The sequence below is a fragment of the Helianthus annuus genome, chromosome 11 (assembly GCF_002127325.2).
Source record: "Helianthus annuus cultivar XRQ/B chromosome 11, HanXRQr2.0-SUNRISE, whole genome shotgun sequence".
Lineage (NCBI taxonomy): Eukaryota > Viridiplantae > Streptophyta > Magnoliopsida > Asterales > Asteraceae > Helianthus > Helianthus annuus.
The window spans coordinates 42,596,023-42,618,461 of NC_035443.2; the positions used below are offsets into that span (position 1 = coordinate 42,596,023).

At 31.5% G+C, this 22,439-nt stretch overlaps 3 protein-coding genes across 3 annotated transcripts; 1 reads left to right on the top strand and 2 right to left on the bottom strand.

Annotated features, from left to right (window-relative positions):
- Positions 1 to 4,309: 4,309 nt before the first annotated feature.
- On the bottom strand, positions 4,310 to 9,099 carry LOC110923947. Its single transcript, XM_022167999.2, has 5 exons — positions 8,943 to 9,099; positions 8,399 to 8,837; positions 7,375 to 8,315; positions 6,078 to 7,298; positions 4,310 to 5,970 (listed from the first exon to the last, which is right to left on the bottom strand). Exons 1-5 carry the CDS (start codon positions 9,097 to 9,099, stop codon positions 4,310 to 4,312), a joined length of 4,419 nt encoding a protein of 1,472 aa, XP_022023691.2.
- A 2,089-nt stretch (positions 9,100 to 11,188) lies between these two features.
- Positions 11,189 to 12,022, top strand: LOC118483793. Its single transcript, XM_035979390.1, has 2 exons — positions 11,189 to 11,415; positions 11,542 to 12,022. The coding sequence occupies exons 1-2, from the start codon at positions 11,284 to 11,286 to the stop codon at positions 11,785 to 11,787; spliced, it is 378 nt and encodes a 125-aa protein (XP_035835283.1). The 5' UTR covers positions 11,189 to 11,283; the 3' UTR covers positions 11,788 to 12,022.
- A 1,316-nt stretch (positions 12,023 to 13,338) lies between these two features.
- On the bottom strand, positions 13,339 to 19,332 carry LOC110871914 (replication protein A 70 kDa DNA-binding subunit B-like). Its single transcript, XM_035979869.1, has 17 exons — positions 18,621 to 19,332; positions 18,474 to 18,528; positions 18,052 to 18,344; positions 17,675 to 17,950; positions 17,493 to 17,588; positions 17,164 to 17,355; positions 15,796 to 15,950; positions 15,427 to 15,706; positions 15,235 to 15,337; positions 15,000 to 15,127; positions 14,820 to 14,904; positions 14,589 to 14,724; positions 14,304 to 14,512; positions 14,120 to 14,240; positions 13,857 to 14,035; positions 13,706 to 13,751; positions 13,339 to 13,575 (listed from the first exon to the last, which is right to left on the bottom strand). Exons 7-17 carry the CDS (start codon positions 15,946 to 15,948, stop codon positions 13,339 to 13,341), a joined length of 1,677 nt encoding a protein of 558 aa, XP_035835762.1. The 5' UTR covers positions 15,949 to 15,950; positions 17,164 to 17,355; positions 17,493 to 17,588; positions 17,675 to 17,950; positions 18,052 to 18,344; positions 18,474 to 18,528; positions 18,621 to 19,332.
- Between the last annotated feature and the right edge of the window lie 3,107 nt (positions 19,333 to 22,439).

The following is a 22,439-nucleotide window of genomic DNA, read 5'->3' on the forward strand; positions in this document are numbered from 1 at the left end:
TTCTTTTAGCTTTGGCAGAGGTGTTAATATGACATCTTTATACTACGTTATTTGATAACATTTTTCTGTTAGTAGGTGTTAATATGCCATATTAAATGTATAGTATACTGTTGTATAGTTGATAACATTTTTATTATATGTTAATCTTCATAAGTGTTTAAATTAACCTATTTATGGACATGTAAACTGATTGACTGTATTTTTAGAAAATGCTATTCTTTAACATATTTCCATGTTTATGCTTTTTTATAATTGATTTTTTAGATATTTTAATTTTGTATAATATACAATGTTTCCTTAATTAACATTGCATACCTATTATAAATATTGTTTAAACATTTCACATTTATTTCATTCTTCTCTACTCAGAAAATTATCTATCAATTTTCATAAGCCTGTGTAAGAATACCATTGAGTGTTCTATAAGAGATTGATTGATTATTTATTACAATGTGTTAGTATATATTGTTGTGTTTTGTTTACTAACTAGCCTAAGAACCCGCGAGCTTCGCGGGTGGCTTAACAAAATAAAAAAATTCAACCAATTTAAAACTATAAAACGTAAATCGTGCTTTGTTAAACCTAATGTTTTGAGACACTTTAATACGTTCCAAAACTACATCAACATAATGTTCGTTTCAGGTTAAACATTGCTAAACAAAACATAGTTAATAATTGTTCCAAAATTGTTACCACATATAGGATAGCGTTGGTAACGATATTATATGTTTACTTCTAACGACATCTTTCAATAAACACATCGTTCAGTGGTCCGGATTAAGAATTTGCAACATGTTTTGATCCCTAAAATATCGAAGCAGAAACTCAGCTCCATTTTCCAACCCAGCTTGCAGCATGAAGTTACGCCATCCTCTGAAAGCATACCGAGGTATCCCACGTGCCGTTTCCTGACGGATCCCGAGTGTCATTGAAAAACCGTCTTCAGTTTGAAGCAACATCTCATCAAGGACCGAGAAATCTACATTTGCTGCAAAGTCCTTTGGGATACGCTGCATTAAAGTAAGGAAAAATAAAGAATTTTAAATAAAAATATAAACACTGAAAGGTTTACATAATATAAAAAAATAAAGCATTTCAACTATGAAACACTTACAAAACGAAAAGATAGACACCATCTTAGTTCGTATACGTTGCCTTCATCAACAACTGCCGGAATGTGTGGAACGTCAACCACGCCTGCTTCCAGGACAGGATCGGCAATAAAGATGGGCACAGGATCAACGTCTACATACTCATCTTCCGTGTCTTGATTTCCCGTGTCGAGTATGCAATCTTCACTAACATCCATTTGTTCCGTGTCTTCCTCTTCTTGAACACAAACACTATTTGCAAACTCGGGAAAAACATATTGTATTCCATTGGGACGGAAAAGCATAATGTTGAAAATGCGTCTCGCAACCAACTCAAAAAAGATGACATCACCTGATATGAGATGAAGATCTTGGGTGATTTGTGAGAAATCATGAATGAAGTAATCGGATCCCCAAAGCCTATTCACTTTAATAGTCCACATGTATGTACTACCAAAACGAATTGAAAAGTTATCGTCCAATGTGTCTGCTTTGAAATACATGTTCATAAACTCCTTTGGCAACCACTGAATACACAATAAATGCAATGGTCAATAAAAAAATTGAGTTGGTTATTTATCATAAGTAGCAAAAGTATAACTTACCAAGTTAGCGTTCTCGGGAAGTAACATCTTTACATAAAACTTGTTCTTAACACAGGAAAGACCATCAGCCTTAAAATGAGTGAACTTTAGCTTGTGATCATCAACTACATGCAAAACAATAACATCGTTATCCTCTAGACCAACATCACGAACCATAGCAGACCAACCATTCGAGAAACAATAACCATTAGCAGTAGATTTAACACAAACAGTCCACTCATTGCCCTCTTGATTTGTCATAAGTACAGTACCAATCGGATAGCCCTTCAAGTTGTCAAACTTATTGTACCATAAAGGAAGAGACTGTAAATTAAAAACAGGGATTACATTAGTTAATGCTAATACGCTTGACATATTAAAAATTAGCAATAAATTAAATAACAATTACCTGTTCGGATTTTGAGGAGTCCGCAATAAGAATATAAAAGCCACGGTCTAAATAAAAGTTTAGGACCTCCTGCTTAATGGATTCAACCACTGGTACGGCAAGGTCGGGACTAAGAGACTGAAGACCATTAGTACGGAACAGTTTAATTTTAAAGACATATTGATCAACCAACTCAAAAACAATAACATCGCCAGATACTAAACATAGATCATTGGAAACTTGAGTAAAATCAACAAAGAAATGGTTCATATCCCAGAGTCTACTCATACTAACGGTCCACGTGTGGTTTTTGTCAAAAACAATAACAAAATCGTCATACAGATTATCACCGTTGAAATGCTCTTGCATGAAGTCTCTCGGTACCCACTGCAATTGATTATAAAACATTGAATAAGTACAAAATGTAAATCTTTACTTAAAATAAAAATATATGTTTAAAACATACCAGATTTTGGTTCTCAGGGTATTTCATAACAATGTGGAACTTTGAACCATGATCCGGGTGTGGATAACTCTTAAAATGAGTTATTCTAAACGTCAGTACATCCATAAGTTCAAATACAACATAGTCTCCAATGTCTACTTCAAGAACATTTATAAGAGTTGACCAACCGTTTGACAAACAATAACCGTCCGTAGACTCCTTGATTTTAACATCAAATATTGCTTTATCATCAGTTATTAAGAAAACATTACCAACAGGATATCCATCTAATTCATTAAACTTGTTATACCAAGCTGGTAAAGGCTGCAAGAATCATTTAAGTGATTAAATAATAAAAAGAACATATAATGCTACTTAAACGGTTCCATAAAACTTAGATTGTTACTTAACAATATAATAATATATAACACGTTATGAACAAACGTATAACCTGTTCTTCCAATTTTCTGTCCTCGATGTAAACATAAAAACCACGTTCCATATCTGTAAAGATATTTATAAAGAACATTCATATATCTAGATTACAGTTATAAATCCATCGAAAAGTAAATTAGAAAGCCAAACAAATGATATTAAGGCAGTATGATTAACATTATTGGTAAAATTGGAGATTTATAAATGCATTCATGCCTCTTTTGTATAGTAAAAGTTACTTTAATATAATAGACATAACATTAACTGATTTAATAAAATGTTAAAAACGTCAAGTAATCGTCAAATATACTTTTAACATATGCACTGATCAATCTTAAAAGACTTAAGTGGTAGCAAGGGCATGTAATAAAAGTCAATAAAAACAACAAAATACAGAGTATACCAGTATATTAACCTAAATTGGAAAAAAAAACATCATGAAACAAAACTTTAATAACAGAAGGTGATGAGAAATACAAAGATACATGGTATGGTTCAATTATTGTTCAATCAGACAAAAATTAATTCATTCAATAGAAAAAAAAACTTAAAAAAATCACACAGAATAGTTGGTTATCATCAAAATAGAACAACTTAAACAAAAATAACACTAAAGATGTGCATATCAACAAAAGTTAATTGCCGAAGATTTCGGGTATATGAATATAAATCCAAACATAATGAAAGCAATCTGTTAAAGATAATGACTAAAACAACAACATTAAATGAATAGAAAGTTACAATAAACATTATGACCTAAAAAATCAAGATGCAAAAAGATTAGGGTTTATAACATAAACCGTAAATAACTTTAAATCAGTTACTAAATCAAGAATCAGAGCTTCACAAAATATAGAATCGAACCTGTAATAAACTTACCGGAGGCAAAAACGACGAACTAAATTGCGAAGATGATGAAGGCGATGGTAGATAGATAAACCGTTTAGAGTTTAAGGAAGAATGACGGTATGAAAATCCCCAAAAATTCATCATTATAAATTATATTAAAACACCGATCTTCGTAATTTTGGAATGACTGATGTGATTATGTATAGATTGGAGAGATGCAATGATAATTTTTGGAAGAAAAATAAGGAAACAGGGAATTGTAAGCGTGGTTTTTTTAAATGGATTTCAAAATACTAAAGAACATGAAGTTATGAAAGACTAAACCAGAAATAAGGTTTTCACGATATATATTTATATATGTGTATATATAAACAAAAATTAAAATTAATGCAAATAACAGGAGTAATAAGACAACAAATGCCAAAAAAATGTTATTATTTTCAAATCGTTTATTAAAAAAATTTACATTCAGTAAATATTCATGTTGAAATTATACATATTAAGTAATAATGAAAAATCATAAGTCGTTGAATATTTCTTTATACACAACATTAGTTGTTTTATTTGTAGGCTTCCCATCTTTGTCCAGTATTAGCATTTTAACACCGTCTCTTGTTCTAACTCTCGATAACGCGACATACAACTGACCATGGGTGAAAACCGGTTGTCTTAGGTACAGACCAACTCTAGAAAGTGATTGACCTTGGCTTTTATTGATAGTCATAGCAAAGCAAACAACAACCGGAAATTGCCTTCTTTGAAATGAAAAGGGAATTTTCTTGTCTGAAGGTACTAAAGTAATTCTGGGAATATAGGTTCGAGTACCAATGTTAGCTCCAGATATTATTTCAGCCTCTATTAAACGGTTATACAACTTTGTAACCTTCAACCTTGTTCCATTGCACAAACCATTTTTTTGATCAATGTTACGTAACAACATGACTGGGACACCAACTTTTAGCACTAACCGATGATTCGGTAAGCCTGAAACCTTAAGACCATTGAGAACATCCGGTGTGTATAATCTTTCTTGTATTGAACTTACATTTTCAGTTGCACAAAGACGGTCAGAGCTTAGATACTCTCTTTCTTCACCGGGAAACAACGCTAACAGCCTATCGTTAATCTCGTTGACAACCTCGTTCTTCGGCGCAAGTATAGCCCTATCACTAAAATAATTAGGACTATTAAAGTTATCGAGAATTGAAGGATAAACAAATTCGATCAGGCAGGAAATGGGGTCGGAAGTATCATTGATTATAAGATTAGATGGCACTTCAATTGTTGCTTCTCCATCATTAGGACCACCAACATTTCCCTCTCCTATGTCCAAAAGCCACTTTGCAAAACTATTTATTTCCTCAATCTCGGATGGAGATCTTCCAACGGTTAACCTCATATTCCTTGACAACGTTAGCACCTTACATTTACTCCACAAATACGACGAACTTAATGATGCGTTCACCGTCTCTTGTCTTCCACCATTTCGAACAACGGGAAGTACTTGTCTAAAATCTCCACCAAAAACAATAACCTTACCACCGAAAGAGGTTTCAGAATTTCTCGAAGTGTCGAAATTGAAGATGTCATTCATCGTGCGGTTCAAGGCTTCAAACGCATGTTTATGGACCATAGGTGCTTCATCCCATATAATAAGTTTGGTCTGATGCAACAATTTAGCAACATCACTATCAGCTTTTATATGACATACCGAATCCTCATTAAGATTCAAAGGAATACGAAATCTGGAGTGTGCAGTCCTGCCGCCTGTCAATAACAGCGATGCAATTCCACTCGAAGCAACATTTAATACAATTTCTCTTTTTGACCGAAGTGCAGCAGACAACGTCTTCCATAAAAAGGTTTTCCCGGTGCCCCCGTAACCGTAAACAAAAAACATCCCTCCAGTGTTACCATCAACAGATTTCATTATCTCTTCAAACACTGACCTTTGTTCTTCAGTTAACATATTAAACAGATTAACATATTCCTCTGCGAGACTTAATACGTCGTAAGTACGCTCCTCGTTAATCAGACGATTGTCGAGATCAGATAAGGAAGAAGAATCTGGAAAAGGCATTGTTGAGAAGTTGCGTAGCGATGAGCTATTCATACGTAAAAACTTTTCAATTTCCAACAAAGCGTAATTTTTAAGTTCATCGTCTGGAATTGATAAACCTGTTAGATGTTCAAATACTGATACAATGAGTATGATATTTAAGTTAAACCTTGTATGAAAAAAAATTAAAAAAGCAAAATGGATTTTATAAAGTTTGATAATGTACCTTCAACACGATGTAGTTTACTATATCTGTAGATGAAATCATCTGTCATGTATTTCCACGTGCTTTCCCATACGATCTCCGGTCTTGACATAGTATTGGACAATAGCATCATGCCAAATAAATTTCGTATGTAAGAAGCTGTTGCTGTTTCATTTGCTTCTTTAATTGCTTCGATGTACTCTTCGTCATCATCTAAAAGACCAAGTGCAAAACACGCATCTCGAAATGTATCATGTACATGACCATTAACAGTTTTGATATCGTCATATGACTTAGGTCCTTTGACTTTGTTGAGCAAGATTCTTAAAAAATAAGCTTCTCCAAGAGATGGAGCAACATTATGAATTCTGCCAATTGTGTTACCTTTTTTCCGAGGTTGCCAACAACGGTTTTCAGTCTTCCATACATACCAAGTTGGAAACTGGACATAAGTTAGTGTACGCGCCAAATGGTCATCAGGGTCTTTGTTCCTTTCCATCCAAGACAGAAACATAGAACACTTGACAGATGGCCTGTTAAGAACATAATTGATGTCTTCATCTGCTCCAAATACAACCGGTTGGAGACCTGGAAGATGGAATGGAAGCCTCATAACAGAAGGATATCTGTAATTTACATCGTAACTAAAAATCCTCCATGATGCCTCGCATGCTGAGATATAGCGACAGTCATAATACTCTTTAATCTCATCTTTTTCATGTTGTTCATTATGATTATCACTATGCAAAACAGCAACTGTTGCTCTATCCGGACCTTTGTTGATATACTTAAACAAATATTTAATTGACCCAGCTTGGTTGCACCACTCAACGTTTATATGTGCCTGATACTTTTTCAATAACTTTTTGTTGTATGGTACAACACTTCTATTATCTAACTCGATCCGGTTTTTGACAACTGTTATTCCATCATCTCTCCTTCTGTATAATGGGAAACCATTGGCGTCAATTGTCGTAGTATCTTGAAATCTTTTAGGAAAGCCTTTAGAACACTGTTTATCAACCATACATGGGTAGCTCATATTAGCATTACCACACGGTCCATGAATCATAAAATCCTTCACAAGCGTATACAACTCTGGGTCATCATCTCTGTTTGGAATTTCTGCACATATGAACGGATCAACTTGGTCAACAGTGGGAATTTTAGCTTCTGGTTCCATGAATAAGCACAAATGCGCATGAGGCAAGCCACGTTTTTGAAACTCAATTGTATAAATAACTGCATAAAAATAATTTAAAATCAATAAAAGCAAATGTAAAAAATATATTTAGTAATAAAGGATTGCAATACGTACTTGCTGCTGCTTTTCCAAACATATGACATTCCTTTAAATCTTTACAAATTGCATCCAGTTTGAATTTAAACAACCTTGACAGGATATCAGGCCTATCTTCTGGATTCAGAGTGGTGTCTTTAAGATACCGTTTTACCTCTGGCCACTTGGGATTGCATGTAATGGTTATAAAAAAATCAGGATAACCAAACCATTTACATAAAGCCATTGCATCTAAATAGTTTTGCATCATATATCTAGCTCCACCGGTAAACGAAGAAGGCAATATAAGAGGTGTACCAACATTAGATATATCTTGCTGACCATTATTTCTCAATTTCCGGAGACTTTCATAGGTATCAGATCTTAGATTTTTTTGTTGAAAACGTATGTAGTTTAGTCTCTCGCTCTCAATCATCGTATAAGCATCAACCAAAAATTGTTGGAAAAGTCTCCTTGAATTTAGAATCAGAGAAAATTGGTTTACTCTATCTTGAATACGATACGAAAAGAACTCTCTCATCGTACAATTTGGACGCTTCTTGTTGGTTACATCTACGACACCTCTATGAGGGATGTCAACTCTGTAACCATCATCTCCATACGGGAAGAGAATTGGGTATTGAAGAGCAAGGTAAGAAGGATGTAATTCACTAATTCGTTGAAGAGTCCCCGAGTTAGTTTCAACAACAATGTCTCTGTTCTCAAATGCGTTTTCAACATCTCCAACAATTAGAGCAGCAACCTCGCCACATGTTGGTAAGTTATACATTCGACCATCCTTGTCCCTTCTTCCAATAAGACGTACCTTAAGAGTAAGCTGCGGATCGTCATGAAAACAATCTCTAACCATCCTGTAAACTTTAACCAATACATTATCGGAGTCTAACACAGACTTGATATGTTGGATCAAGTGACGATCAACTGAAGCAGAAGATGATGTATCCGACTCCTTAGATCGACTGTTTTGACAAAATTTTTAAAAATGAAATATTAATTATTAATTCAGAAACAATTGAATCAAATTATACTGTAAGATACTTACCTAAATATAGAATCTCGGTTGGAAACTTCGTTCTCTGTATCGTATATGTATAGCTGGCAAAACTTTGGTTTATTGCCATTCTCCGGCAACAGACTTCCAATACTATGATAGTTTTCACCGCTAATCCTGTAGCAAAATGGGCCATTACCTCTATTAACAGTCGGATCGACCTTACCACCCATAGATGTGAAAGCGAACATAGAATTATAACGGCGAATGTTTTTCAAAAAATGCTTGCTTTCATTATCCAAAGACGTAAACAGTTTCTGATAATTTGGATGCGCATCTTTATAATCGGGTAGCTCTACTTTAGCATATCCACAACATAAAAAATAACTTGTCTTCCGATTATTGGTTCTGCCTCTCGCCGTTTCTACTTCCCAAAACTTTGCATTGCATACTTGACACGTAATACACTGGTCCCCATGATCTAAGTAATCTGTAGATTAGCAGGAAATAAAAATAAATGAAATTAAGCGATGTATTTAAAAATAAAAAAATGGTATACAAAATAATGTCGACAATATGTAAATGAAGCGACTACCTGGTGAAACACCTTTGTAAGGATCTACATCTAACGCTGCATCTGTAGTCAAATCAACCATTGGAATAGGAGATGTAATTCTTTGTCTGCCTAATAACTTAGATTTACCAGTAGATAGCTTTGGAGACGTTTTGCGTAAAATAGGAGTTGTATTCATTGTTGTTATGTTTGGAGAAATAGAAAAGCGACGGACACTTGTTGAAAGTGATTGGTTGTTTGAAGCAGATGGGTAATCACCTAGACAAAATATCAATTTAGAAAATCGGATATAATATTACTTGTAAATATTAACAAATGTATAAAATTACCATTTTGTGTGTTACATTGAAAGGACCTTGTAATAGAAGAAGATTGTAAACTGTTCATAGCCCTGGATTTGCCTTGTAAGATAGGAGATTTTTTACTATCTAGATAAAGTCTCCTTAATCTCCGTCTCTCTTTAGTGTAACTTTGATAACTTTGCGTGAAAACAACTGATAAAATAAAAAAAAATAAGTATATTGTTTTAGACATAAATATGTATAAAAATAGTTAAGTATGCAAATTAAAAAAAAAATTGAAAAGCTTAATGATAATATATAATTAAACCGGGCGAAATAGTAGATGAATGTCGTGAAATATTCGGAGTGTGTAGTAAAATGGAAGAAGAATTAGAAGTCGACGATTCTTTTGTCGTAGAACCCGGTAAAACGTGTGATACGTTAGATCTTTTACTATCCAAATACAGTTTTCGTAGTTTACGCCTCTCTCTGCACTCGTCTTGTGTAATTACCGGAGTAAAAACTGTATTAGCATATAACACCAAAGAAACAATATAATAGCATTAGTTGTATAAAAAAAGTAACTATATAAAAATCCATTAGGTGCAATGAAATTTTATAATAATTTAATTTTTCGTAAAAATGTTATCATATTTGACATATATAATAATTTTAGACATATATACGTTTTACCAAATAGTTAAGTATACAAATTTAAAAATTATGAAAATTTTAAATAAATTAAATAAATAAACCTGGCGAAATAGTAGATGCATGATGTGAAGTAGTTGGAGTGCGGAATAAAGTGGAAGACAAATTAGATGTCGACGATTCAATTTTCTTAGAAAGCGGTAACACGTTTGATACATTAGATCTTTTACTATCCAAATACAATTTCCGTTGCTTACGCCTCTCTCTGCACACGTCTTGTGTAATTGCCGGAGTTAAAACTGTAGTAACATGTAAAACAAATGAAACAATATAATACGATTAGTTGTATTAAGAGAATTAGTATATCAATCAATAAGTATAAATAAAACTTTGTTAATATTTAAAGATTGTATAAAAATGTTATCATACTTGATATATGTTATCATGGTAAACAAAAAATTATTACCTTCTAATAATTGATGCCACAATAGGTATATAAAAAATTAAAAAAAGATATTAATATATAAAATAGAAAAATGCAGAAATAGATATAAATATATGGCTAAAAATGATTCTCAATGCATGGAACCTTGTGCTCAAATATGACATACTGATATGCATAAAAATTAGTCAACATTTACTAATTGCTTCTACGTCGACCTCATCATGATTTATGTATATATCATTAAAAAATCTTATACTTTCATTTACTTTCATTAAGGGTTGAAAACTTCCGGCTAACATCTGCATTCTGAAATTGTGCATTATACGGTTCCCAAGTCTACGAAAATCAGGTAACATAAATCCTTTAAATTCAATGTTGATGTTCATCTGTAATTATCGGATTCGATTTATTTGATAAACTACCAAATCTGGATAGCAGAAGGTAAACGGAACTTGTTTCATTGACAATTTTGTTTTCATTGATTTAGTTAACATACATGATGTTGTAAGTGTATTTGGTGCATACCTGTATTCTGCTATGAAAATAACTGATTTAGGTTGTGATTTGAATATAATGACATGCAATAAGACATAAAGAATACAATGCACACCAGGTGTTTGAATAAATGTCTATATGAAAAATGTTGCAGTTAACAAAAGAATCATTTTTTAAAATTAAAAAGACAAATAATAAGTAGGAGTTTTATATGATTAGGTAGTGAAGTTAAGTTGTTCTCGGATATGGGTTTAGGGGGTAAAAAGAAATGTAATAAGAATGTTTGTTAGGAGTAATTGTTATGTTATTGGGTTAGATGAAATGTAAGAACAAAGGTTGTTAGGATTTTACTTATAATGACTTTAAAGTGTGTGAAGATAATGAAAGTTAGAAAATTAACAATACTTTTAACTAAATACAAATGATTGGATTATATGTTATGAGTTTATGTTTCCTTTAAAATATGTCAACCTTTTAACTGTTTCTTAGCATGGCCGGAGTAGAGAACAATGTTGTGGTTATATCGGATTCTGAAGAGTCTTTGGCTGATTCAGAAGAGTTTGATGATGATGACGATGAAACTGGTCCGCTGATATTCATTGTCCCATACACCAAACGGTTTGTAAGTTGATACTAAATTATATGTTCGTACATTTCTAATATGATTACATAATTTGAATAAGTTTGGTATTTTTTAAAATATTTGACATTAATATTGGAAATTGGTAATATGTTTTGAAACTTGAAGCGCATACCAGTTGAGGTAGCACGGATAACAGGAGTTGACGAAACATTGAAAGTTAAGATCGTCAACAGGGAGAATGTCGAGACAAAACATGATGTTAGGGCGGAGCCAAATAAAAACAGTATAAAGTACGTTGTCAAAGGATGGGCGAAATGGCTTAAGGATAACAACATAAAAGATGGTGATCATTGCAAGTTCCAGTACTTTCCACATATTGGTGTTTTGTTCCTTGCCAATGTTTTCGGCTAGTGGTAATGTCTGAAAGTTGGAACGACTGTAGAAGAATAACATATTGTTCTTTTGGCTAATGAAGTAAGATAGCGTAAGTTATGTGGTGTTAAAAGTTGTAAAGTTTTTGTTAACATGTGTGATCTTTATGTATGTGTTAAAAGTAAGGTAGCGTAAGTTACGATCTTTATGTAGTTTGGACAGCTACTATGTAACCGTATTTATATATATATATATATCATGTGTTGTACTTTTATTTTTTAGCTTATATTTAATATTTATTACATGTTTTGTACATTCACATGAATTGAATAACATAAAATCGATATACATTGGTAAATAAATGTTGAAGAATAAGAAAATAAGTTAGTAAATGAGAGAAGTTCCATACCATTGGTAATGTCTGAGAAAGGACTTCTTGAGGTAATAGCGGCAACATCTAAATTAAAGAAACATAACATAAATCATAGCACAAAATAGTAGAAATGAGAGAAGTTCCATACCATTGGTAATGTCTGAGAAAGGACTTCTTGAGGTAATAGCCGCAACATCTAAATTAGAGAAACATAACATAAATAAATCATATCGATATAGTTATTCTAGTTATACAAAGTAGACAAACATGACATTAATCAAAAAAGTGTTACCTGTTGAGTTGTTTATGTTAACTTCATTACTGGAGATAAATGAAGATCTACGCTTGCATTTACTTGAAATGCCTATCATTGAAGTAAATAAAATGAATTACACTATAATAAAAATCATTAATAAACATAAACAAACAAAGGAATGTTAAAGATAAATCAAATAAGAAAACCTGAAGTGTTTCCCTGGTTTGATTGGTTTCGGGAAGTATTGGAATCATGCTTTGACCGTTTATACATTGCGGAATAAGCTTTTGGAATATCAAACTTATCGTTTGTTCAAATTGAATTAAAATACCATTGGAGTGAAAGGGATGTACTCATAGCACAAAATAGTAGAAATGACTTGAAATGAGATGAAGAGATTTATATGATGTAAAAATTCTTTTTTAAGGAAACGTTATTAATGTTAATATTTAATGATATTAATATTCTTCATTTTGGAAAGTCAACAGTTTAAATTTTTTTTTGGAAATAATATATATAAAACCGAATCAAGTTACCATATGTAAATAACTTACCAAAACAAAAACTTTAATACAAAAATTATGCTTTAAATGCATCGTATATAAATTTGGTTTATATGGCAGCATTCATACATTAGAACTTTAATAAAAATATTATTCTTCTTTTTTATTAATAATATAATCGGGTTAAAAACATTATTAGACTTAAAAATAATGGATATATAACATCAAACAATAAAGTATCGTAAAAATATATATAAGAAAAATAAGTATAATTAACAACAATTAGCAAAAATAAAATTGTAACCAGAAATAAACAACTAAACCACGAAACAATCACGTTCATATAAATTAACCACAATAGTCAAATCATTGTCAGAATCCAAAAAAATCCCAACAAAAATATCCAAAAAAATGAAAACAAAACAAACGATGATATCAAATGTTTGAATTATAGATTACTAAGCTTCTTTATTTGGAATCAGAATAACTTCATCGACACCACCGTCTTTACGCATCTTTGATGAAGACTGGGAAGAAACAGCATCCACGTCATACACGGTATCCAAATTGCGCTTCAAGTCACGTTCGCTGTTCGTATCCAAGTCAGCATCCTTCTGATCAAACGATGTTGTAAAGCCAACTTTAAAAACATTCGAGCTAGGGGTTACATCGTCTCCCGTTTGGGATATGGAATCCTATAAAAAGAAAATAAATAAATAAGTAGGGATGAGTTAAAAATATTAATTTATTTAACAGGTAATGAGTAAGAATTAATTGAAACATAAGGTATAGTATAGTAAACCTTAACAGGCAAATCTTCAGTACGATTTGAATCAGATGGTTCGACACTGAAGGCTTCTTCATCAATAGGCTGAATTTGTATAAAAAAAAATAACCAAAAAATGATAATAATTAATACACAAAAATTATTGACAACTTGTAATAATAGTACAAAGGTAAATTAGAAAAAATATACCTGAATAGTGTCAAAATGTTTATCAAGCTCGATAAAACGACAGGGTTATTAGTCATCTTGGAGACTGAGTAGCCATCAGACTTTTTGGTAATGTTAAAAGAAGAAACAGCAATCTTGAACGCAAACTTCATATTGAGTAAAGAATTAAGCTCATTTGGAAAACTTCCTTCGTTTGCTAACTGTTGAAAAAGAAAATATACTTTACTGTTGTATGTTGTATACTAACGAAAAAATATGATAAAAAGGAAATTTTTATTACGTACTTCAATGTTGTTGTCTAAAAGTTGATTAGCATTAACCTTCAAAAGCTTTGTCACCTCACGCTCGAACAATGTCAGGCTAACAATACCAGTACAATCTTGCACACGTATATAAAGCCTAATTCTGCAAAATATATTAATGATATTTAATTATCTTGAAAAAAAACTTAACATGGATAAGATTTACCTTGGAACTGATGAAACGTTCTTTGTATTACAAACATCAGTCTTGCATTCCAAGACAGTGACCTCTTCAACACCATCAGTACCATCCTGCTTCTGTTTAACAACAGTAGTTGTTGAAACCTTTTTGTTGCAGGTTGTGCAGGCGTTGTAAAACCACTCATTGTTCGATGCAAAACTCTTGATAGTGCCAACAATGACAACAAACCTCGTCTGTGTTTAAGATATAGATAATGTATAAAAAAATAGATAAAAGAATAAATATTAAAGATATTTATATCGGTGTTACCGTATCTATTGAGTTTAACGACCCAATGGGATAAAACGTCAAGTCAGATAGGAACTCTTCAGTGACAGTCTTCACAACAGGAGAACTTAAGCCAGAATAACTGGAAGAAATCTCGGGAGAAAGTCTCTCGATAAATCTAATAAAAAAATGTCAAAATAATTATTTAGAACATTATTGAAAGTAATACATATTAAAAGTAAAACTATAAAAAAATGTAATACGATTGCAAACCTTTTCTTGAAATCCATTATCTCTTTCACCTCAGAGTTTATCAAGACTCGAGTTACATTATACAAATTTGAGACATACATATTACCTGTTTCATTATTACAACATAAAAATAAAAGTCAAAGTTGTATAAAAATCAATATGTAGTTTAATGAAAAGTCTGAATGTAGGTATAGAATATACCTCCCCAAAATCTGTACTTCCCAAACTGAACAACAACCACAACATTCTTTTCGTCCTTATTGTTTTTCTCAAAATCCAAAATCTGATCAGCATAACAACCCCATAACGTGACGTAAATCTGATGGTGTCTAAAAAACAAAAAGTAAAGAATTAACTTGATAGTTGTAAAATATATAAAAAACGGGAGAAATATATAAGTAATATAAGGTATATGTATATATATATAAGGATGTACTGCAAATCTTCCAAAATAAAGGTTGTCTTCTTCTCGTCTTTGCCGTTATTATTATCACTCTTATCATCTGACGGAAGACACTTGACAACAAAACCGATAACATCTAAACATCACAGAATAATGAAATTAATATTACATAAGATATATAATATTAAATTTATTAAAAATTAAGAAAAATTAAAAATAATTTACCAATAGGGCTTTTGAAAGACTTGCTATCATCTAGAGGGTCATCCACAATAGAATCAAATGGAGAAAAGTCAAATCCCCATTCAGCACCAACAGGCTCATTGCATTCTTGGACAGTAGTGTTGGGATTTAGATTGATCTTGAACGAAGTATGAACATATTTGACTTTTTGACGATTTTCACCCATCGAAGGGTTACGAATGGTTAAACATTGATTTTCTTTCAGCAAATGTTCATAACCAGTAGTGTTTTTCTGTAAAACAAAGGCCTGCATTTTCGTACCCTGAAAAAAAAAACAGTTTTATAAGTAATTATAATCTGAAACTAAATATTTTTTATTCAAACAAAAGTATGAGTTGGTCTAAAAAAAACCTCCTGGTCCATGAATATCATGTCGTAGCAATAAATCTTTCTAGGATTATTGAAAGTAGGTCTTGTCCATAGCCTGACAATGCGGATTCTGATGGTGTAATCATCAACATTAAGATCAACATTATTCAAAAGTGTGACAGCAGCCTGTTCCATCTCTAAAATAAATAAAAAAAACAGTTAAAATATGTTAGTTGATGATGATATAGAACAATAATTGAAGAAAAGAACATGAAAACATCCTATGTATGCTGATGACTAAAACAACTTAAAAATAACTACATCAAAGACATTACAAATTCAAAACTCATACCAGAAGATATGTATATCGAAAGAGACAACTTCAGTAGTTGTGATGTGTATGAATAATAACAAATGAAACTAATTTATATAATAAAATGGTCACTTAATTATGGTAGCAATATTATTTATTTATCTTAATTATAATTGATAAACTTTACTAAAATTAAAAAAAATTACATTTTTATAAATTATTATGATTCAACAGTTTCCATAATTAACTAAACATTTACTAAAGTAAAAATTTTCGACTTTGTTCAAGCAATTAAGAGAAAGTTGACTTTCTATTGTTAAAAAGAATATTAATACTTTCTTTATGCTAATTAAATGTTATATTAAAATTAAAAAGTTTATAATATAACAGGTACAAACTAAAATGCAAGGTTTACAGATGAAAATGAAAAACATACAATATTCTACAATCTAGAAATAACAACAATATAATCTATGTGCAGAAAGTAAGTTGATAAAATCATGAATAGGATCGTGGTTATTTTAAATCATGTTAAATGGTTAAAATAATAAGGTATTCTATCCATATCAATCATTTATAAATATGCTTGACTTTAATGTTTAAAATTTTATTTTTTTATATTTTTTTAAAAACCAAAAAAATATAGAATACATTAAATTATCACAATAACAAAATATACATTATACAGTAATGTTATTATAACAACTTGAACCGTGAGTTATATAAAAACTATATAATTTGTAAACATTAATCAGTTAATATTGGAATATATCAGCTTCTTTTATCCTTATAAGTAGTTTGTATATTGTTTTAAATACATCATTAATGTAGTGAGATTAAAAAATAGTAATAACATACATTGAACTTTAAAGACATGGCATATAGTGAATAACATAACAGTTAAGATATGAAAAATAAAAAAAAAAAACCTTGAAATTGAAAACCAAAACCAATGTTAAAACCAAATAAATGGATAAGGCAAAAAACATGCCGTAATTGTCATATAACTACTTAGTACGCTTAACGTAAGGTACAACCCTCACAACACTCAAAACCTGCTCATTTTCATCAAAACAATAGTGAACCTGGTCACGGACCTTAATCCGAGCGGCTTTCATGAACTTCTTCCAACAGGTTAAAGCGTATCGATAACCACGACCGTTGGATCTTTTTTCACGTCTTGTACCGTTGGTAATTTGCAGTGGAGGATCCATATGCAAAAATCTTATGTTCAAATCCTTTAAGCCTTCATCAAGTCTAGCCTTGCGTGAAACAGGATCAGGGATTCTCTGCATTGTTGTAAAAATATCTTTAACAATAGATATGATTATTTATCTTTATATCTTTATTCTTTATATCTTTATAGAGTAAAATAAAATGAGATAACTTGTTTTTAAGGAGTTTGTAAAAGTATATTCAAACTTACAAAATAATCTTCACCAGCCATACGAACAAACGTTGTAACACAACCATCTATGTGTTCATCAGGTTCGTTTTCAGCATCTAAGGGTGGAACTTCAGCCTGAAAAGTAATAAATATAATTTGTAATCAATTAGCATGTTAGCATATATATATAATGTATAAATTGCTATCAATATGTAATTTACCTCATCAGCATCTACATCAGGATAATTGATTTCAACACCGTTTTTTCAAAAAACTTTTAAATAGAAAAAATGACCAAAACCTTTAGTAAATAACAATAAACAACCAACCTCCAACTGAAACAGACTAACAATTACGTCCATACCAACGGTAAAACCGACTTTACCGTCGTATGTTACAATAGAAACGTTAAATGTTTTGTTGTCTATCATTACAGTAGAGGTTACGTCATTTGAGGAATAATCGTAACTTTTGGGCAAAGTACTTTGAGGGATGTCCTGTAGGATGATACAAAAGGAAAGAAAAAAAGGTTAATATTAATATAAATAAATTAATAATTCTACACATTAGGAAAAAGTAATATATGAGTTTATCTTACATAAAAATTACATGACGGAGATAGCATATATGTCCAGAAAGAGCCACGACTAACCCCATCAATGAAACTTGTTAATTTAAAAGTTGTAGGATCTAGTGGATTAAAAACTACCAAACACCCTTTGGTTAGTCCCAAGTGTATTACAACATTGGACCAACCATTAAAAAAAATATCTTCCCTTTAGAAGCGCTTAAAAAAACATTAAAGACACTGCCATCTTCAGTGTGTATCGTAACATTAGTAGGGCCTTTGTCAACACCCCATAGTTTAGACGCAGCGTCATCTGGTATGGCCTAATGTAACAATAGAATGGAAAAACGAATTATAATTATACTCAAAAGGTTTAAAAAAAATTATAGTAAACTTTATAAAATAAAAAGAAAAAAACTAAACAAAAACTCAATAAAAAATTATTCACCTACCATAATAACTTGGTCTGCTCGACTCATTTCCCTACAGAACCAGGGTGCTCTGTAACTGAATTAGAATACAATACAAAAACAAATGTTAATAAAGTAAAACATGTTTAGGTTATTGCAACAAAATAAGTAAAATGAATACAAAAATACCTTGATGAACTATCACCCATAGTAAATACCTAAAATACAGTTTACATAAACAAACGACATCAGATAAATCATTATGCATTCAACGTAGTTACAAACAAAATAATCAAATTATGCAATCAAACATAAATTTCTGTAAACAACTATCTTCATAAACATAATGTGGAAAAAAATTATGACAACTAATTATATAATCATATTATGATAGCATAAAAAATAAACTGATTACACATTACAATCTGTTTAATAAGTAGTTCTATAACACAAAAAGTAAGGAAAATATAAAGTTGAAAAACCAATATAAACATATTAATTCAAAACAAATTGTTAAACCCCCAAAATCAATTCATTTTTATATGCAAAATCGGATATAGACTGTTGAATCAGAATCACAGAATTATTAACAATTACAGATCAAAAAATCAAATAATATTAATATACAAAAGTTAAAATTATAGAATTCAAAGTTATTCAGCATCCAAATCGGGAATAGGGTTTGATACAAAGTTGAATGAATGAAAAAACAATATAAATTAAGATAATTCAGCAGCATGCATCGGGTTTAGGGTTATTCATAAACATCGTATTTGTAAAGGTAAACATAAATTAAAACCCCAAAATCAACAGATTTATCAATGACAATCATATTTAGGGTTTATTCAACATAAACATAAATTTAAGAAAGTAAAGAAACGAAGAAACACAAAATAATGATTAAAGAAGAAATTTAACATAAACAACTTACGGATTTGTATATCGATTTCAGAATCTTCTATGAATCGCCGATAAAAGAAAAAGTATGCGTCGATGAAGAAGCAGAACAATCGAATCCAATGATTATATGTAGATCCAGCGATTTTCATTCTTATGTAAGGAAACCAAATGTATTTTGGGAAGATGATTGGAGTGAAGATGAAGAGATTTCTTTGTGAAACGGTGGTGAATTAATTAGGTTAGAGAAAGAAAAAGGAAAATAAAAGAAAAGTGAGGATTCTTGGTTTTGGCGGTCATTAGAAACAAAAATGGATTAGTCAATTGCCAAGTGGCAAGTAATAGGTTAAAACTATGACAAATGGCTTAAAATTATTTTGCTTTATTAGAAGTAGTAGATCTTTCCTTTTAATTTTATGCAGAAATGGAACAACCTGCAATCACACTATTGAATAATTTGGACCTCAACGTTGATAACTACACCATCAGAATTCACATTGTTCGTTTGTGGACAAGAGCTGATTTCAATAACGCTAGAAAAGTTTATTGCTATGATATGATAGTCATGGACAGTGAGGTAAGCGTTCATAGACTTCTGTTTTAATTTAATAATATATACCTATAATTTTTAAAGTACATATTTTTTGTATAAAATAATGCTGTTTTTGGTCAGGGAACAAAAATGCAAGCTTTTGTTTTAGCTAAAAACGCAACTGAATATCAACATCTTTTAGAAGAAAAGCGTTGTTTGACAATTCGAGATCCTTCGTTGGGTGAGAATCGTCAGAAGGTCAAATACGCTCACGGTGGTTTAAAGATTAATCTTAATAACAACACCGTTGTTGAGGAATGCCACGAGGCTATTGGTTCTGAATAGGGTTTTGATTTTACTCCGTTTGATTCTGTTGTGGAGGATCCAACAGATGACAGCAAGTTTTTTAAAAGTCCAATTGGTATCATATACAATTAACACTATATAATACAACATAACACATATTTGTTTTGTTGACACTATTTATATTTTCCTCAGATGTAGTTGGATTTGTGGTCAAAAGTTTTCCCTTCGAGGTAGACATGGAAACTAATAATGGAAAAAACCAGAAGAAAGTCACGTTTATGATTGAAGACTTGAAGTATTTATTTAATTTTTTTTCACTTTTATTCCTGATAGTATTATCTTTGTTATGATATGTTTTCTACACTAATAATTTTATTTTTTACTACCTTTAATGTTCAGCAATAAGCAGATCTTTGTGACACTTTGGGACAGTTATGCGGATCAAATAATGGAGTATGAGAGCAGCAATCGAGGTGAAAAAAATGTGGTCGTAATCATTCAGTTTAGAAAATACAAACTCTGGGGAGGTATCATATTACTTTAAATCTATTCTGTATTTTCTTTACTGTTTCAATTTTAATAACTGTTTAAATTAATCACATTTTTTATTATTATGTACAGGACATTTGTCTGTATCTAATTTGTATACCGTCACCTGAGTCTTTATTAACAGTGATATTGATGAAGTTGTTGAGTTTAATGCCTTACCCAGATACTTCATCTTTAGATAACTTTCGTTGCCGATTGATTAACGAAGAGCTTGCATATGACAGAACAGATTTACAAAATGTTTATGAAGGTCAGGTGAATTTGTTAACGGATGAACAACGTTCAGTATATGAAGAAATTATGAACGCAATTGATGGAAACAATGGAGGAGTATTTTTTGTTTATCGTTATGGCGGAATTGGAAAAACATTTTTATGGAAAACATTGTCTGCTGCAATTAGGTCAAAAGGTGAGATCGTATTAAACGTTGCATCTAGCGGAATTGCATCATTGTTGTTGGATGGAGGAAGAACGGCGCATTCTAGGTTTCATATACCTTTGAATCTTAATGAGGATTCCGTTTGTCACATTAAACCTGACGATGATGTAGCTAAATTACTACAACAGACCAAACTCATTATATGGGATGAAGCTCCTATGGTTCATAAACATGCATTTGAGGCTTTGGATAGAACTATGCATGACATTTTCAATATCTCTAATTCATGCAGATTTGATGTTCTGTTTGGAGGTAAGGTTATTGTTTTTGGTGGTGATTTTAGGTAAATATTACCTGTTGTTCCAAACGGTGGACGACAAGAAATTATGAATGCCTCATTATGTTCGTCTTATATGTGGAGGAAGTGTAAGTTGTTGACTTTAACTCGAAACATGAGGTTAACCGTTGGAAGACCTACGTTTGAAGTTGAAGAGATCAATAATTTTGCAAAATGGTTGTTGGACGTTGGTGAGGGAAATGTTGGTGGTTCCAATGATGGAGAAGCAGCAATTGAAATACCACATGAGCTTTTAACTGACAGCTCATCTGACCCAATTTCTAGCCTGATTGATTTTGTCTATCCGTCAATCTTGAAAAACTACAATGATCGTAATTACTTTAGTACTAGAGCTATACTTGCGCCTAAGAATGAGGTTGTTCACGAGATTAATGACAGATTGTTGGCACTGTTCCCAGGTGAAGAAAAATAGTATCTTAGTTCTGACAGTCTATGCCCTACTGAAGATGGCAATGCGAATCAGCAAAAAATATACTCACCCGACGTGCTAAATGGTCTTAAAGTATCTAGATTACCCAATCATAGGTTAGTGCTTAAAGTTGGTGTTCCAGTAATGTTGTTACGAAATATTGACCAACGAAATGGTTTGTGTAACAGTACAAGGTTAAAGGTTACAAAACTTTACAGCCGTGTAATTGAAGCTGAGATAATTTCAGGTGGAAATATTGGTTCTCGGACATTCATCCTAGAATGAATTTGGTTCCTTCAGACAAAAAGATTCCTTTTGCATTTCAAAGGAGGCAATTTCCAATAACGGTATGTTTTGCGATGACGATCAACAAAAGCCAGGGCCAGTTGCTATCTAAGGTTGTTTGGTACTTAAGACAACCAGTTTTCACACATGGTCAATTGTACGTAGCTTTATCCAGGGTTACAAGACGAGATGGAATCAAGTTACTAATACTTGACAATGAAGGCAAACCTACAAATAAAACAATGAATATTGTAAATAAAGAGATATTCAATGGCTTGTGAATTTTTTATGTT